Below are 18,253 nucleotides of genomic sequence, written 5' to 3'. Positions count from 1 at the left end.
GGGAGTGAGGACCCTTCTGGGGTGTCCCCACTCATCTGGGTCAGGATTCACAGTTTTGCAGGTGGTGTTAACAAGGAGAAGAGGGGGCCTGATCCTGGGGGCCAGGGTTGGGGAAGAGATTTCTCTAGGTGGGACCAGATGAGCTGAAACGGCAAATACTGGTTTGTCTTTTTGGATTTGCCTTTCTCATTCAGTTTTGGCCACTGAGAGTGCAGCAGCTGAAGGCAGCTCTGGGGTGCCTAGGGACCCCAGAAACCAGTCTACAATTATTAACAGTTTATAGGCAAACCACCCGTGGACATCCCTTTGTGGGCAGTGGATAGTTATATTCTAAAGGGGACTGTTGCGGGCCCTGAAGAGGAGCCCCAGACACCCTCTTCCCTGAAGGCCCATCCCTCCCCCAGCCTCCTTACTTTTAAAGATCTCCGAATCGAAGCCAGCATCCTTCCCCAGGTAAGCTGAAAACCCAGAGCAAATGGAGTTGGAGAAGTCTCAGAGCCCACGTTCCTACTGGATTTTGGACGCATGGCCTTTGGGCGTGGGTTTGAATCCTGATCTGGCAGTGGCTCCTCCTTCGGCTTGGGGAAAGTTCCCTAGTCTTTCTGTGCCTCAGTTCCTTCCTGATTCCTCCCTGATGGTGGTGGTGGTGGTGGTGGGGTTCTGAATACATGAGTTCACATGAACAAAGCCCTCAGCAGGAGCCTGGCATACAGTCGGTGCTCAATAAATTGTGGTTTCCTTCCTTTACCCAAATCCACCGGCAGAATCACAGTCCTACAGGTGGAGCCTGGTCAGACTGGGATTTCTGGTGAGTCCAGGGCAGCGCTAAGAGAGCCTCCTGGAGGCTTCAGGGTGAAGTCCAAGGTGGTGTGGACACGGACCACCAGGGGATAGCGAGAACAGTTTTTATTCACATAGCGTGTACCACGTGCCGCTTATTAACTCGTTTAATCCACAGCAGCCTTGTCTGTTGTTGTCATTATTATCCTCTCATACAAATGAGGAAACTGAGGCATAATCACCTAGCGAGCACCCCAGCAGCCTGAAGCCAGGACATGACACTGGTCCCTGGGATGGCCTTGATGGAGGAGGGATGGGGATGTGGATGAAATGATGGGAAGGATGGGTGGACAGAGGAAGGCAGGGCCCAAGGGCCCGATGCCTGACCTTGCAGTTGACTGTGGGCACTGCCTATAGGGACGGCTCAGATTCCACCCAGAGAGCCTGGCCTGGCAGCGGGGACAGCTGCCTCCCAAGAGCTATTTGGGGAACAGGGCAGAGGGGTGGAGAGGCTGTGAAGGACAGTTGAACAAGGTCCGATGAGAGGCTGGGAGGTGGGGACTAGACTCCGGCCTGTCTGCTGCCCAGTGTGTGTGTGTGTGTGTGTGTGTGTGTGTGTGTGCACGAACCCACACACGTGCAGCTTCTCTCTCGGGGCCCTGAGGGCAAGGCCTTGGGCTTAGAGGTGTGGCCTCCTGGGCTGGGCTTGGCCCTGGCCTTGGGGTCGGGGGAGGGAGGGTTAGCCTTCCCCCAAGAGCCTGATCCAGCCAAGTTTTCCCTAAACCATCTCATTTAATCCACAGGAGTATCTGAGGGAGGCAGTAGGATTCCCCCCTTGCAGGTGGGGAGGTCAGGTGAGTGAGATGGCACCCAGGCTCACGTGGCCAGTCAGCGCCAGAGGCAGCATGTGGACCGGGGTCTGCCAGACTCCGGAGTGTCTCCTCTGCTTCACGCTGTGATTAACCTCCAGGAGGCACCTGAGCCAACTGGGGAATATGCACCAGAAGCCAAAAGGGGCCGTGGGGGTCAGGAGCGGAGTTGCTAGGACTCGGCCTTTGCCCCTGAGGACCGCTGGTAGCCACGCCGCCCTCCCAGGGGCCCTGAGCTGGACCTGGACCCAAGCCCAGCTCGCTGGGATGAGCATGGTCTTTGGGGACAGGCAGGTGGGGTCCCCTTGAACAGGGATGTAGGTTGTACAGTCTGAGGGCGGAGACTCTCACTTGCTCTGAAGGCCCCGGGGAGCGGGAATCCCGGGGGCTGCCCTGGTCACCTGATCCCAGACCAAATACCCCTGGGCTGGGGGTCCCTCCCCGAGTCTGACGCAGACTCATGTCCTCATCTGCTCATGTGGGGTTTGCTGTGGGCTTTCTGGCCTGTTGGTGACGGCAGGACTCACTGCGGACAAGGACTTTGGCGAAGGAGGAGGCCTGGCCGTAGGCGTTCTTGACCATCACTGTGTAGGTGGCTGCGTCCTCAATGGTGCATCTGGAAAGGAGGGAGGGAGATGTTCCCCCCGAGACGGCTGGGCTCCATGGGAAACTCAAGTCCCCGTGCAGGTGGGGTGTGGGGGGAAGGCGGGGGTTAACAGGAAGGCCTGGGGGAGGACTTTAGGCTCTAGGTCAGGGCCTGCCTCTGAGAAGCTGGGGGCCTTTGGGCTACCACTGTCCCTCTCCACGCCTCCAAGTCCTCTGCTGAAAATCTCGGGATGTAACACCAGCCTAAACCACCTCAGGTGAAAGTGCTTTGAAAATATGATTGTTATCAGAACACTTAAGCTAAGTGACTTGTCCAGAGTCCCAGAGCAACTGGAATTCAACCCAGCTTCGAGGTGACGAGCCCTCTCCCAGGCACGGCCTCTGGCCCTATCAACACCTCCAGAGCAGAACCCTGGAGCAGGAGTTGCCCCAGGTACACTGCCAGTCTGCGCCAGAACTGGGCCGGATGCCCAGGGGTTCTCAACCGCAGGCCTGGGTTTCACCACCAGCCAGGCCAGCCTTGTCTTGTTCCCAGTGGAGGCTTGGGCCAGCTCCATGCCAGGGCACCATGGTGGCAAAGAGGGTAGATGGTAGGACACAAGTCACACATCCAGACCCATCAGCAAGCAGAGAGGGCCCTTGGTGCCCCCTCACCTCCCCTGGCTGCTCCGGGCAGGAATCCCTCTCGTTTCAAGGGCCGGTTCCATGTGTCCCTCCAGGCTGCCCAGCCCTGCATGCTCTCCCCGACTGTGCAGCCCACGGGGCACCTCCCTTTGTAGCCTTGGGTGGTCAGGTATTCATGTCCATGTAGCCTCACTTTGCTTCTCGAGGGTCCTGTTCATATTTGTGTCTCTGAAGCCCGAGTTGGTTGAGGTGGAGGGTTTGGTGTGTTGGAAAGAACCCAGATGGAGAGAACTGACACAGACCCAGGCCCTGCCCTGTACAAGCTGCGCAAGACACTTAATCTTTCAGAGCCTCAGTTTTCTCATCTGTAACACGGACAGAACAATGCTTCCCTGCGTTGTTGAGAATGGTGGTGGGCATTATCAACCATATGTGTAAAGCAGCAAGCACAGGGCTTAGCACCCGGAGGAATTCAACACCTGGCAGCTCATACGAATAATGCACACTTCGGGGCAGACTGTACTCATATTCTCTCTCCATACATCCTGCCTCTTCTTTCAAAACCATGCTTAAGACTCACCACCTCCTGAAAGGCCTACCTAACTCTCTCCTTCCAGCTGCTTCCCCTTGCACGTGTGTGTGTGTGTGTGTGTGTGTATACATGTGTTTTCTCTCCTCCAGCAAGGAGCTCTCCCCGCATGCCTAGCTCAGCATTCATTCAGTCCTTGCTGCTAGCCTCTGAGTCCAAATTTCTCACCGCATATTCCAAGGCTTCAGAATCACATGGGGGTGTCTGTTAAATACAAATGCCTGGGCCCCACTTCAGACCTATTTAACCTGACTCTCTGGGGGCAAAAGGAGGGTACATTCCACAAATCAGTATTTTAACAAGCACCCCAGATACTTCTGAAGATGAGGCTGACTTGGTTCATAGCTCCGAGGAAGGGTTTGGACTCATTGCTCTGGCCGTGGTAGTGCTAGGACTGGGGACCGTGGGTCTCTAGGGCTCATGGTCTTACCTCCTAATCTCCAGTGTCAGCAGCCCATGGTTATTGGTGATTCGGTACTTTCCGGCAGGGAAGAGGTGGAGATCAATTCGCATGTCATTTTTGTACCTGTAGAGACACAGTGGTCTGTGGAAGGCAGTGTGATTCTGTGTGGGAAGGATCCCGAGCCTCTCAGACCTGGATTCCGACCTCGGCTTTGTGCTGCTTACCTGTGTGACCCAGGGCAGCACTTTCACTGCTCTGAACCTCAGTTTTCCTCATCTGTGAAATGGGAATAATAATTGCACTGACCTTGTAGGGTTGTTGTGATGCTTAAATGGGATAAGATACGTAAAGCTTGAAGGCTGTACATATCACTGGTCCCCAACCTTTTTGGCACCAGGGACCGGTTTCGTGGAAGACAATTTTTCCACAGACAGGGAGGGGTGGGGAGGGGGATGGTTCAGGGGTTGGGAACCCCTGCTGTAGATGCTCAAGGGTTCATTCTCTTCTGGAGGGCGAGAAGAGGGAGCTGTAATTAGGGGTATCTGCCCCTCCCCCTACCAGTGGTATCCCCCAAGGACCAGGCCCCAGCTTTTCCTTCCTCTCTGAAGGGGGTACCAAGGAAAGTTCCCCATCCCTACCTTCTTGTCAACCCTAAGGACAGCAGTTCTTGATCTCAGTTCTTGTTAAAATCACCAGAGGAAGCTTTAACAGTCTCCATGCTCAGAGTCTGAACGTAAAGCCTTTGAGAATTTACACCAGAAACTGCTCATTGTTCTCCAGTAGCCATTCTCCCTCTTATTCTAAAGTAAATATAACATGTTTCTTAGCCTCTCTTTCTGCTAGGTGTGGCCATGTGACTAAACTAAGTCTTGTCAGCAGAAAGTAAGTACAAGCTTCTGATGACATCCTTTGCCCCTTTTCCCATCATCTTTCCCTCCATTCTGTCGCAAGAATATGGCCATGAGGGCTGCATCTCGAACCAGGAAGGCCTGTGCCCTGAAGCAGTGTGAGGGAACAGGCCTGCGTCCCTGAGGAATCTGTGGGTGGAGTTGCCATAGCAGCCCTACCCTGTCTACATCAGACATTTACATGAAAGAAAAAAAAGATCTATCTTATTTAAGCCTTTAAAAAAATCTCCATGCCCAGTCTGAAGCCCAGATCAATGAAATCACTTACAAGAAATGTAAGTGATTCACTTACAAGAGATGCTTACATTTCACTTACAAGAAATGCTCAATTTGAATGAATGCCACCTGGGCATGGGACCTGGGTATCAGTAATTTTTAAAATTTCCCAGGTGATTCCCGAGCATGGCCCTGCAGATCGCCCTGCCCAGCTGTACCCTGGATACTTCCTTTTGTTTTCTGTGAACTCTGGGGTCTGGTTTTCTCTGCCACAGGCACTGGACAATGAGGTGGCCTTGTGTCTGTCCACAGCCCACTGGGGTATGTTCTGGAGGCCTGAGGAGTCGGGGCTGGCGAGTGAATGTCTGTGAAAATTAGCTTGCTGTGTGACCTTGGGCAAATCAGTCCCCCTCTCTGGGCCTCTGTGTCCATGAGAACTTTGCATGAAAAGTCAGCCCCAGTGATGGTTGAGGTCAAAGAGGAGGCCTTGGCCAAGAGAGGGCACCCCAACCTCAGTACATCACCTTCCTTGGACAGCACCCCCCCCCCGTTTGTCTCCATGGCAACCAAGCAGTGCTGTGCCCACGCCCCACTACACAGCCCCCAGGCTGTGACCTCTTCTGAAAGGAGCCCAACTAAGTCTCCTGTGGGAAGGATGGTGCCTAATCTGCGTGCCCAATCTTTTCACGTCTCCCAGGCCTGGGGGCCAAGGTCAGCCCCCCCACCCGCCAGCTGTCAGGAACATTCCAGACAACTCAGCCTGGCCAGCTTCCTGCCTTTCCCAGAAAAAGCAGCAGCTGCAGCTCTGGGCACGACCTGGACAGCCAGAGACCTGAGGTCTCATTTTGCCCCCCTCTGGGCTTCAGTCTCCTGACTATATGGCAGGCCCTTGAAGGATGAGGCTGAATGGCAGACAATCATAAAACAGCATTAAGTGAGACAGCTAAGGCGAGGCACCCAGCCTAGAGCTTGGCTCAGAGAGGCCCACATAAAAGAGTGAGATTTTTATTATTTTTCTAGGTTTATTTTTCCCCTACATATTCTGGTGTTTTTTCCCCCTCCCCCCCTTTATTTTTTTAATTTTTAATTTTTTGGCCATGCGGCTTGTGGGATCTTACTTCCCCCACCAGGGATCGAACCTATGTCCCTGGCAGTGAAAGCGCCGAGTCCTAACCACTGGACCGCCAGGGAATTCCCCATATTTTGTTGTGAGATTTTACTTTTGAAGGCTACTTGGCCTGGGAGAGTGATTCTGACATTAATGAGTTGTGGACAGGGCCCACTTCTGCAGTGTAAACATAGCCAGCCTGGGCCTTGCCTAACTTGCCCTGAAGTTGCCCCTGCATTCAGGAAGTGCTCAATATTGCTGAATGAATGGACTCGCCTGACAAGCCTGGGCAGCCAGGATCTTCCGGCTGACCGGGGGGCTGGGTCTCTACCAGGGCCTGGGCAGAGCTCTGGAGGCCAATCCCAGGATGATGTGTGGCCCTGCCGGAGGTGATTGATGTTGGGAAACCAGATCCCAAAGCCAGGAGCCCCGGGGGCCACCTGAGTCCCTCTGGCTGGAGGTGGGCCTGGCCTTGGCCTCTGCCACTTACAAGAAATGCTCAGCTCCTTGTTGTGGCAACCTTGCTGGCCAGGGTGGAAACAAGACTCGCTCCCAGGAGGCTCCCATGGAATGCCTTAGATGTGGGCCTCAGTGCCAGGGCAGGGCAGGGCTTGGCTGCCAGGCCAGGCCAGCTGAGCAGCTGACCCCCACTTAGCCCAGGCTGGCTGTTGGGAGCGGTCCTCCTACCGGACTGCCTTGGTCCCCAAGGAATTTGAATGAATGCCACCTGGCAATGACCAGCCCCAAGGCCACCTCCCTCAGAACACTTTTCTTGATTGCTCTTGGCCTAAGCTCTTTTTCTTTCTCTGACTTCTGAGGCATTATATATGCTTTAAGGAAAAAAAAAAAAGAAAAACCAATTGTAATGATCACTTTCCTACTCTCTCCTACTCTCCACCCCCACTTCCACCAGGCCCATTCAGGAGGCTCCTGCCTCTGCCCGCCTCTGCCAGCAAGGCTTCGACTCTGTGGTTCTGTTACGTGTTCATTCCCAGGAATGGCACCTCCTGCTTTCCCAGCACCTTTCAAGTTCTGAGGGCTTCCACGTTGTCGTGGCATTAAATCCTCACCACGTGCAAGCCAGACAGGAGGTCTTCAACCCATTTTACAGAACAGGAAATGGAGGCAGGACCAGAGAGGTTAAGAGCCATAGTTGAGACCACACACCAAGTTGGCAGAGAGAGAGCGAGGCCTGGGCTCCTTCTCACTGCAGGGCCCCCGCCCTCCCTGCCTCCCCCCATCTTCCTGCAGCCCCAGAGATGTCCAGCTCAGAGCGGCTGCCTTCACATGCCACCAGAATCATATTTTTATAAGCGCTGACTCCACGGGCAGCCCAGACTTCTAGCCCCAGGCTGGCTGGGAGACAGCTAAGAATAACCCCTCCTGAGCCTCCCCAGCAGCTGCTGCTCTGTTTGGGGCGGGCAGAGCTCAGGGTCTGTGGGTCTGCAGCTTTTCTAAGGCGGCAGGAACTTCTAGGGGAGGGGCCGGGTCCCTGGAAGGGAGGTGTTGGGTGTAAGGAACTCACACTCAGGGAACCCCCAGAGGCCCAGAGGGTGGGGGCAGGGCAAGGACCCCTTCTCTCCTGCCCCCGGGGGCTTACCAGGTGACCTGGGGTGGAGGCGAGGCCTGGACGGTGCAGGTCAGTAGGACCGTGGTGCGCTCCCAGACTGCGTGGGAGCGCAGCGGGATCCAGAACCAGGGCCCGCGTCCGGAACACAGCTCCCTCAGCTCCTTGGCCTCCCGGACCTTCTTCTCTGTCTGGAGGCGGGAGGGGGCCTGTGACTTCTATGAGCTGGGGCACCACCTCTCCCCCGTCTTTGCTGTTACCTTCCCCCCCACCCCACCCCGAACACCAGGCTCTGGAGTCGGGCCCACGTGGGCTAGAGCCCCTCTCCCACCAGCGGCTGAGAGGCAGCGTGCCACAGAGCGCAGGGCGTGGGGTCAAGGCCAAACGCTGCCACTTACTAGCTGTGAGACCATAGGCCAGTCCTCCATTTCCTTATCTGCAAAATGGGGATGATAATAATATTCCCCCACCCTCCTGTGGGGTTGCAGTGAGGATTAAATGAGTTAATATGTGAAAAACATAGGCACTGATAACACCCATGTAAGTATTACAACTATTGTTGTCCTGCCCAGGGAGGGGGTATGGAAGTGGCTTCAGATCCCTGACATTTGTCAGGAGTAGCATTCCCTGAGGGTCTTCTGTGTTCTAGGCACTGGGAAAGTGACTTTACCAGCCTGATCTCATTTACTTCCCACCTTGACACCAAGCATTGGTACCACATACACCCATTTCACAGATGAGAAAACCGAGGCTCAGTTAGAATTATTGCTTGACCAAGGTCACACAGCTAGAGGGTAGGGGCACTGGGATGTCCAGCACTTCTTGAGAAGGGGGTAGGTCGAGTTGGATGGCATGTGATGGGTCTCAGTTTCCAGGGCCCTGGAGGCCCCAGCCCATCCCTCTCACCTGCCATCTCAGCGCCTTCCGGTCCCGCCTCTGGCGCAGCAGCCACTGGGTCCGTAGGAAGGCGATCTCCATCTTCTCCCACTCATTGCCGAAGCCCACCCGCTTCTGCCCTCGCTCCTCCAGCTCCACGGTGCTGGTCTGGCGCCTCAGCTGGGCCTCCCTGCGGTGACGGAGGCTGTCAGGGGTGGAGACCCTGGGGGTGGTGATGTGGGGATGCCCTGGCCCTGCCTTCCCCAAGCCCAGCACTGCCGGCCACACTTAAAGCTTCTTGAGGACAAGGGCAACTTCTAATCCTCTCTTGCCTCCAAAATACCCTGAGTGGGTCCGGCTTTTAGAAGGTGCGTAATGAATATTATTGATACAGTTCATAAGGCTCTTTCACAAACCATTGTTCCTCTTGTTTTCACTACAAGCAGGTGGACGGGCCTTAGTCTCCCCATTCTACAGGGTAGGGACCTGAGGCTGGGTAACTTGCTCCAGGCCAGCCAGGACCAGGACCCAGGCTTGATGCTCTCAGGCTCAGAGGCCTTCCCATCTCGGGACTCGTGTCCAAAATTTGGGCTGGTTTCCTTGCTCCTCCTCTCCCCATCCCCAGCCTCCTTCCCCGCCATGGAAGCCGGGTGGTGAAGTACAGACCCCCACCAGCTTCTCCCTCGGGGATGGTCCCTCACTACTGCCTGCGGGCTCCTCCAGAGGGTGGTGCAGCGGGCTTTGTGGTCAGTCAGCCCCGGGCTTAAACCTCTGACAAGCCGCTTACTCTAGATGTGAAACTTCGGGCAGGTTCTTCAAGCTGAGTGTGGGAGCCCAGTGGGGAGGCAGAGGACTGGACAGGATGACCTCTTCCCAGCCCAGGGCTCTCTGGAAAGGTCACCTGACTTACCACGATGTCTCTGAGGAGGCCGTCAGAGCCAGGGCTGCTGCGAGGGCGTAGTCTGCCGCGCTGAACTGATTCTCTTCCTCGCTGCCCCCGGGGAAAAGAGAGTTCATGGCTCCTGCAGGTTTGGCTGGGGGTCTGGCTGGGGGATCCATCTTCCTACCTCAGGGTACTAGCAGGCACAGCTGTGCCTCGCTCCTCACACCGGGGTCTCAGAAAGCAGGGCTGTGCCTGTCTCCTCAAACTGAAGTATACAGAGGTCAAGGCTACGCCTCCCCCCGCAGACTGGGGCCTCCAGAGAGCAGGGCTGTGCCTCCCCGTCAGACCGAGGGCCCTGGGGGAAGGGCAGGGGCTGGGGTGGGTCCCCGAGGCTCCCACCTGCTGCGGAAGGTCCGTCTCCGCGTGGAGGAGCCCATCTGCAGGCTGTGTTGCCGCGCCTCCTTCTGTTCTTCTTCCCGGCGGTGTTCTAGCCTGTGCACCGCCACGGCCTGGGGTGCCCGGGGCTCCCCCATACCTCCCGGGCTCTGGGGCAGAGTCATGGCTGCAAGAGCGACAACCTGCCGAGCCAAGGTGCACGGTCACTCCACCAGGCGTCCACCCAGCCCTTCCCCGTGGGGTCCGCCAGCATCTCTGGAGGTTTGCCGGTAGGGGTTCTCTCTCCCCTGGGCAGACGGGGGAACTCAGGCCCGATGGGGGGGACCCGCCCCAGGTGACAGAGGCAGGCTTTGCGCTCTCAGCCTGGCTTGTCCACCACTCCATGCGCTGCCCCAGCGGCCCCCTGCTTCCAGCGGCACCTGCCCCCCTCCCCCGCATGACCTGGGCAAGGCCCTCCCTTCTCCGGGTCTCAGCTTCCCAGACGGTGAGGGATTGAGCACTCTGATGTCCAGGACATAGAGAGGCAGGCGAGGAGAGTGGGGGACCCCCAGCTAGCTAGCTCTGGGTTCTTGCACTAAATTCTTTCCCAGATCTGGGGTGCGGTGTCACCACCAGGCCTCTGAGGGCCCTCTGATGCTGAAGCTCTAGGATGCCTGGTGGAACCCCTGGAATGGCTTCCAAACCTTCTCCAGGTGGGAATTCGGGGGCAGGCCTCTGACCTGGGAGGCCCTGATGTAGACCCTGGGCATGAAGGCGGAAGCAGAAGGGGGGACCACCCCCTCAGTCCTCTCCTGTCTGCTTCTATGAGGTCCGGCTCTGCCCTGTCCCTGCCTCTCCCTCGGGGCCTGCCGGCCGCGGCGGAGTGTGTGCGTGCGGGCTGTGTTCTGACCGGGGTGTGAACTCGCCCGTGGGGGACCATTTCTCTAAGTCCATGATGTGGGAGGTGGGCCCGCTGACCTCATCAGAGATCCTTGGCCTAAAAGGGCCTATTTTGGGGTGTCAGGGGGCTCAGGCTGCCAAGGGTCAATTTTAGTGGGATTTGATCCTTCCAGTTCCTAAAAGTTTGCTCCCTTTGGGCATCCACAAAGGACACCCAAGGCAGACTGGGTTACTGCAGAGTGTTCTCCGGGACCAAGGGCTGCCCGTGAGGCTTCTTTGGCCTCCTGCAGTGACCTCGGCTGAACACAACGGGACAGTCACCCCTTGGGCTTTGCATCCGGCTCCTCCTGAGGAGGGGGGTCTGCCTGTGCCCAGAGAATGACTGGCCTGCTCTTTCGTTTGCTTCCTCCTCACGGCCCAAGGAGAGAGCCGCTGGGTACCACCCTGCGCAGGGAGGCCCCCGGCTTTCCTGGGACACACGGCCCTGGCCCCAGCAGCTGAGGGTTAACGTTCCTTGGCATCAGCTGCTGGCTCCCTTCCCCGAATGCTCTGTTCCTGATTAGCGCAGCAGGGCGGGCCTGGCGCTCATCCCTGACCTCCAGGGCCGCCTGCAACCAGACCCCTGGCTTTAGTGGATGAGCCATCGATTCTTTTTAAAGCACTGACTGAGGCTAAGGATTAGGCAGCAAGGAGGAGATCGCACCTTCCCAGTCCTGTCTCCAGAGTGCTGTGTGTGCCTGCTGCGGAGGGGTCAGCAGTGTGTGGTGGGCCAGGAAGGGAAATCGTCCCCCTTGCCCTCCCCGGAGGGTGCAGAGCCGCGGGCCAGGGGTCCTGCTGTGTGGCTTTCCCCACCCACTCCACTTTCCTCCCAAGCCTCAGTCTGTCTGCCGCCCACCCCCAGCCCTGCCCCGCCCGGTCCCCTGACAGCATCCCTCAGTGAGAAGGGGCAAGGAGGCCTCTCCTATTCCTCAGGAGTGGAAGAGAAGCACACCGAGCCACAGTGACTCAGAGCCCTGATGGCAGAAAGCTGGGTCCTGTGGGCGGGAGCGGAGACACAGCCTGCCCAGGCTGGGATGTGCTCCCCACCAGCTTCCGAGGCTGGAGTGCTGGCCTCGGTTTCATACCAGTGAGCCCAGGCTGGATGAGCGTCCTCCCCGCCTCGCCATGCGGGCCCTCCGGGCTTGCTCTCATCCCCTGCCTGCCGGGCCGGCCAAGCAGGACTCCGCCAGGACTGCTCTAGGTTTGCTGGACCTGCCGGCCCACACCGGTCCCTGCTGATGCCTGATTCCTGCAGGAAAGCCTCCACTTCTCAGGGCATCCCCAAATGACGTGTGTGTGCGTGTGTGTGTGTGTTTTGTAGCTTTCACATCACAGAAGGCTCAGCTCAGAAGACCCAGGGCCACACAGAACAGTGTGTTGGGGCAGAGATTTTTTTCTAGAACTCCCTCTCATTTCCAGGGGGGATACCTAAGCACATGTATACTTTTTCTTTCCAAATCTCCCAGGATCCTTTCCCAACACACACACACACACACACACACACACACACACACACACTCACTCCACTTGCCAATGGAAAGCTGAGGGTCTCATTATCTGGAGGTCTCCCTCCCCACCCCTGATCCCTGGAGGTGACTCACAGAAGCAGCCGTGCCTGCTTAGGTGTCTCTGGGGAGAAGATTCCAGAGGATGAGAGGGTCCTTGATTTCTTCTTGCCCTGGACTCAGCGGGGACCGGGAGAAGAATGTGATCTTGGAGGCTGCATGGACCTTAAATATAGCAGCGCTGAGGCAGTGTGATGACAACGGATGAGAACTATGGGGGGGGGGCCGACAGAGGGAGGGGCCGTTCCCTGGGTCCAGCATTGCCAAGACGGCAGCAACAGGTGGAGCTGTCCCCACCCCCACCTCCTCCCAAAGAGAGCTCCTCCCCTCAGCTCCATCCCTTCCAATCCAGCTCTAGCCCCACCGCTGCAGTGGAAAGGAGCTCATAGCTCAGGCCTGGTTGTATGGAAAACAGATCAGGGGAGGTTTTCTCAGCTGCTGGGAGCTCTGATATGAATTCTACCTCCCCCCGCCCTGCCCACCACCGTGACAGGTGCTTTGGGGAAGACCCTCAGCTTCTCTCATCTGATTCCCCTTCTGAAAATGGAGATAGTGAGGCTGGGCCCCCAGACTTTGTGAAGTCTCCATGTGAAGACATGGAGGGGATGTGACCTAAAAATGAGTCTTTAGTGCTCATAAGTTATCACTGGTGAAAATGGAAGTGGTTTCCTTCTCATCTCTCTACATAGCCCCCTCCAGCAGCTACTGACCAGCCCCGCCCGGCCACAGTGGGGTATGTGCGAGGGTGTGTGCAGGGGTGTGGCACAGCCAGGACAGGAGAGGAAGCCTTTTCCTCCTTCACTGTCCAAAGTTCTCAGGCTTCCCGAGTGGCCACTGTGGGAACTTTCTTCCCCACCTTTGCTCCCCTGCTTCCATCTCAATTTTTTCCCCTCACGTTCATTCATACCTAGGCCTGGTGGGCACTGAGGATGCAGAAGAGAAAAGATAAGATGCCTGACGTTAGGAAATAAGCCCTAATCTAGACAGGGAGACAGGCAGTTACAACAGGATGTGATGAGGAAGATACACCTGAGCCAGGTCTCGGGGGGTGAGCAGATTTGGGGGAGGCTGTGCCCCAGGGCAGAGACACAGCTTCCCTCTTGGCCTCCTCCTGGGGCCTCAGGGCGCCCAGCAGCACTGTGCCTGTCATTCTTCCTAGTGCCTTGGGGACCCCTCAGGAGAGGGTGTTGGGGAGAGAATACACAAGTGAGCTCTTCAGACAAAATCTCAGTCTCCTAAAAGGGAACCCTCGTGCACTACTGGTAAGAATGCAAATTGGTGCCGCCACTATGGTAAACTGTATGGAGGTTCCTCGAAAAATTCAATAGGACTACCATGTGATCCAGCAATTCCACTCCTGGGAATATATTTAAAAAATGAAAACATTAATTTGAAAAGATACATGCACCCCAGTGTTCATAGCAGCATTATGTACAATTGCCAAGATATGGGAGCAACCTAAGTGTCCAGCAACAGATGACTGGATAAAGAAGATGTGGTATATACATACAATGGAATACTACTCAACCATAACAAAGAATGAAATTTTGCCATTTGCAGCAACATGGATGGACTTGGAGGGCATTATACTAAGTGAAATAAGTCAGACAGAGAAAGAAAAATACTGAATGATATCACTTATATGTGGAATCTAAAAAATAAAACAAACTAGTGAATATAACAAAAAAGAAACAGACTCACACCTATAGAGAACAAACTAGTGGTTACCAGTGGGGAGAGAGAAGGGGGGAGGGGGAAGATAAAGATAGGGGATTAAGAGGTAAAAACTACTGTGTATAAAATAAATAAGCTACAAAGGTATATTGTATAACACAGGGAATATGCAATATTTTATAATAACTATAAATGGAATATAACCTTTAAAGTTGTGAATCACTATGTTGTACACCTGAAACTTATGTAATATTGTACATCAAATATACCTCTATAAAAAATATTAAAAAAAAAACTCAGTCTCCTGCCCTATTTGAAATCCCCTTCCTAAGCATCTCCCTTCCTCCCTGGCTGCAGGGTTAAGAGCATCTTTGGGCGGAGAACATTTGATGGCTCTCTCCCATTTTTTTTTTTTAATTTATAAATTTATTTATTTTTGGCTGCATTGGGTCTTCGTTGTTGCACGCGGGCTTTTCTCTAGTTTGGCGAGCGGGGTGCTACTCTTCGTTGTGGTACGCAGGCTTCTCATTGCGGTGGCTTCTCTTGTTGCGGAGCATGGGCTCTAGGCACGCGGGCTTCAGTAGTTGTGGCACACGGGCTCAGTAGTTGTGGCTCGCGGACTCTAGAGCGCAGGCTCAGTAGTTGTGGTGCACGGGCTTAGTTGTTCCGTGGCACGTGGGATCTTCCTGGACCAGGGCTTGAACCCGTGTCTCCTGCATTGGCAGGTGGATTCTTAACCACTGCGCCACCAGGGAAGCCCTCTCTCCCATTTTATACTGACCCAACCTAGGAAGGGATTTCCAAGACCCACATTTATACATTCAGTGTGAAGAGTGAGTGTGAATCTGTTTTACAGCCAAGAGGTGTGGGCTTCCAATCCAGCACGAGACAGACATTTAAACTGGTTCTATAACCCCTTCCCCCCAAAGCAGCCTGATGGAGGTGCTCCCGCTTACTAGCTCTATGACCTTGGGCAAGTCACTTAGCCATTTTGGTTTTATCACCTGTGCAGTGGGGTCAATGATGCCTGCCTTGCAGTCTGATTGCAAAGATTCAATTAGGGAATGTGGAGCCTGTGGTGCAATGTCTGGCACCCAGCAACATTTGCTAAGTGAGAGCTCCACCAATAACTGCACGACTCTAGGCGTGCTGAGAGCTTTCTCTACCCCTCCTTCTGGGTGTGGGATTCCCATGTACTCCATGTACCCTAACCCAATGATGCCCTCCCTCCTCCTGATGTGCCTTAATGTGAGCACAGCTAGCCCTCAGGCCATGAGGCTGAGCAGAGGTCAGACTTGGAGCTATATGAACCTTGGTTTAAATCCCCACCTCAGGACTTCCCTGGTGGTCCAGTGGTTAAGAATCTGCACACCCAATGCAGGGGGCCTGGGTTCGATCCCTGGTCGGGGAACTAGATCTCGCATGTCACAACTAAGCACCTGAATGCTGCAACGAAGATCCCGCGTGCTGCAACTAAGACCCGGCGCAGCCAGATAAATAAGTAAATAAATATTAAAAAAAAAAAAAAACCCAACCTCTGGCACTTGTACTCACTAATGGGGGGACCTTGGCCTCCTTTCTGGGCTGTTTGTTTATCTGCAAATTGTATACAAGCTCTAAGACAACAGGGAACTTGCCTGCCTGTCTTGTTCACTGTATCCCTAGCCCCAGGAACAGTGCCTGGCATACAACTGGGTCCTTGATATATGCTTTTTTTTTTTTTTTCTTTCTTTCTTTCTTTTTTTTGGCCACGCCGTGTGGGATCTTAGTGTCCCGACCAGGGATGGAACCCGTGCGTGGCCCCTGCAGTGGAAGTGCAGAGTCCTAACCACTGGGCCGCCAGGGAATTCCTCATGTATGCTTGTCAAAAATGAATTAATGAATACCTATCTTGCAGAATGTTTATGAGATTCAAGTGAGGTTAAAATGCGTGAAATGCCTGGTATAGTACTTAACTCATGGCTAGTACTTCTTAAATATTTCATTCTTTCTCCCCTCTTTTCCCTTTTCGTTGCCCTCCCTGGACTTATGAATATTACGGACAGTCATTTGAACCCTATTTCACCTGCCAACCATCCTGAACCTCCACACCATTTTCTGACAGCAACCAAACTGTCTTTGGCTGATGGCTCCACCTGGTGGTCAAGTGGAGAACTGTCTGGTCCAATGCGTTCTCCCACTTCCTCCTTTCTCCCTGCTTTAGTCTCCCTTCCCTCCCTCTGCTGCTCTCACACTTCAGTTAATTCCAGTTACTGTTCTTCTCATACTAGCAGGTCAAAACGCATCTTCCTTATGCCCCTTCCTCCTTAGAGTGGGAAGGGAAAATCAGCTGAGGGGCTGAGGGTGTGGGGATGGGGTCTCAGAGCTGTGTCCCTCTGTCCAGGCTGACACTCAGACTGGGGATGGGCACAGAGGGATCCAGCCTTGCCCTCCAGGACTCTGGAGGAGCCCTCGTCCCCGATGGCCCTATTCTCTGGGTGGAAATTCAGGCAACCCCTGTGTGTTCTTGGGGCCGGGGGTTTGGGAAGCCAGGGATCTGTAGCCATCACAGATTGAAATACCACCCCTTGTTGCAGCTCCCCAACTCCCATACAGGGGAGGAGATGGGGGTGGCTCTAGGGGGATGATTTGAGGCCAAAGGATAGGAAAACTATTGGTATAAGAGCATGGTTCCCTCCACTTGCCTAAGAGGAATCATCAAAGGAGTTTACTAAGAATCTGGATTCCTCAGTCGCTATGGATTCAGCAGGTCTGGGCTAGGGCTGAGGAAGCTGTATTTTTAGTAAGCTCCTCAGGGGATTCTCATGGTGAGGCAAGTTTAGGAAACCGTCTTGGGCAAGAAACCCCTCTGAGCCACATTTTCCTCCTTTGCAAAATATCAGTAATGCGGCCTATCATGGCAGGTTAATGGAGGAATGAGCCATCGAGGGCAGGAACTTCCCAGCAGCGGGGCTGAGTGCCTCCTCCTCTTACTTCTCCTCGTGCAGCCACTGCTGGACTACTATTCGTTTGCTCCTGGGCTGGGGTCTGCCTGCCTTAGAGGCAGGTGACACCTCGCAGACTCACCTTTCTCTGGACTGCGTGGGGCCAGGCTGTGGAGAGTCCTGGTGGTGGAGTCAAAGCCTAGGACTCTCAGGAATGCTAACGTCCCAGCCCAGCTCCGGGGCCTTGGACACGCTGTCCCCTAGCTGGTAGCCTGAGCTGCCTGCCTGGGAGGCCAGAGACCTGAGGGGGTATGCAGCCTGGTGGGGACAGGGCCAGCCTGACGAGGGTCACAGGACCCAGAGAGTCATGGACTGCAGGAACGACTGTCACCCCAAGGAGCTTAGAGAGCTTTGTGGCCTTGTGAGTTGGAAGAGATGTTTATGGCTTTTAGTAAAATATCCTCTGACACCCTGGCCCACTCACCTGGTGAGAAGACTCCAGCTGTTAAGCTGTTTTTCATGACTAAACAAGGTGAGACAGTCAACCTTTGGCCAAGTTCACCCCGAGTGACAGGAAGCAGACTTGTTTGCAGTTTGGGGGAAGGGAGCAGTCATTAGGGCCAACGTAGCAGCTGCCGGGAGGAGAAAGGGCTGCGGGTGTTGGAGAGGGCGGTCCACCCCTCTGCTATGGAGCTATTGGGTCTAAACCAGTGACCCTGAAGAGATGTTAAATATTAATTACAAACAGATAAGGACAGTGCTCCCTGGTGCTGTGTCGCAGGGAGGGGAGGGGTGAGGAAGAGGAGGGGACACGTACTGGGTACAGAGGAGGGAGGGCGTTGCACGCTCCGGAAAGGGTCTCACCGGGGCAACTGGACTTTGATGCTGTTCCTCAGAAATGTTCAGACAGGGCTTTGGGACAGGATGGGGTCGGGGGCGCTTGCCCCTCGGGGACCCCATGGGGGCCCTCCCCTCCTTATGCCCCAGGAGTGTCATCCTACAAGAATCCAAACTGGTGTGGAAAGTTCCTTCTCTTGATGAAGACAAAAATCGCTAGGTTTGAGCTCCAACTGTGTCACGGCCTCCGTGGGGGCCTGTGGGGGGAGCCCCTTCTCCTCATCATAGGGGTCACGTGAGATGCAATGATACAAAGGATGTGACAGCGTGCTGAAAGCTCGGACAAGGACCCTGTGCAAGGGCAGGAGGACAGGGTAGCCCTGTGCTGCCTCTGGTGGGGTGTCGGGGAGGAAGGTCCTCTGAGAATGCTGCTGCCACCCCCAAAGCAGCTTCCACCTGTGAACTCAAGGAGAAGGTTCCATTTGTCCCTGGACCCTGTTTCCTGCAATC

At 55.0% G+C, this 18,253-nt stretch overlaps 1 protein-coding gene across 1 annotated transcript in view; it reads right to left on the bottom strand.

Moving 5' to 3' along the window:
* Positions 1 to 9,989, bottom strand: part of MYOM3 (myomesin 3) — a 43,702-nt gene extending 33,713 nt beyond the window's left edge. The window contains exons 1-7 of the mRNA XM_061186995.1: positions 9,829 to 9,989; positions 9,457 to 9,537; positions 8,577 to 8,736; positions 7,704 to 7,861; positions 3,899 to 3,994; positions 2,177 to 2,265; positions 414 to 458 (exon numbers count right to left, since the gene is read on the bottom strand). Coding sequence (XP_061042978.1) covers positions 414 to 458; positions 2,177 to 2,265; positions 3,899 to 3,994; positions 7,704 to 7,861; positions 8,577 to 8,736; positions 9,457 to 9,537; positions 9,829 to 9,989 — 790 coding nt within the window. The remainder of the gene's footprint in view (positions 1 to 413; positions 459 to 2,176; positions 2,266 to 3,898; positions 3,995 to 7,703; positions 7,862 to 8,576; positions 8,737 to 9,456; positions 9,538 to 9,828) is intronic.
* Positions 9,990 to 18,253: the final 8,264 nt, after the last annotated feature.

Source organism: Eubalaena glacialis, chromosome 3 (genome assembly GCF_028564815.1).
Source record: "Eubalaena glacialis isolate mEubGla1 chromosome 3, mEubGla1.1.hap2.+ XY, whole genome shotgun sequence".
Taxonomy (NCBI): Eukaryota; Metazoa; Chordata; class Mammalia; order Artiodactyla; family Balaenidae; genus Eubalaena; species Eubalaena glacialis.
Note: the sequence above shows the minus strand (reverse complement) of the source record. Positions and strands in the feature narration are given on the sequence as shown.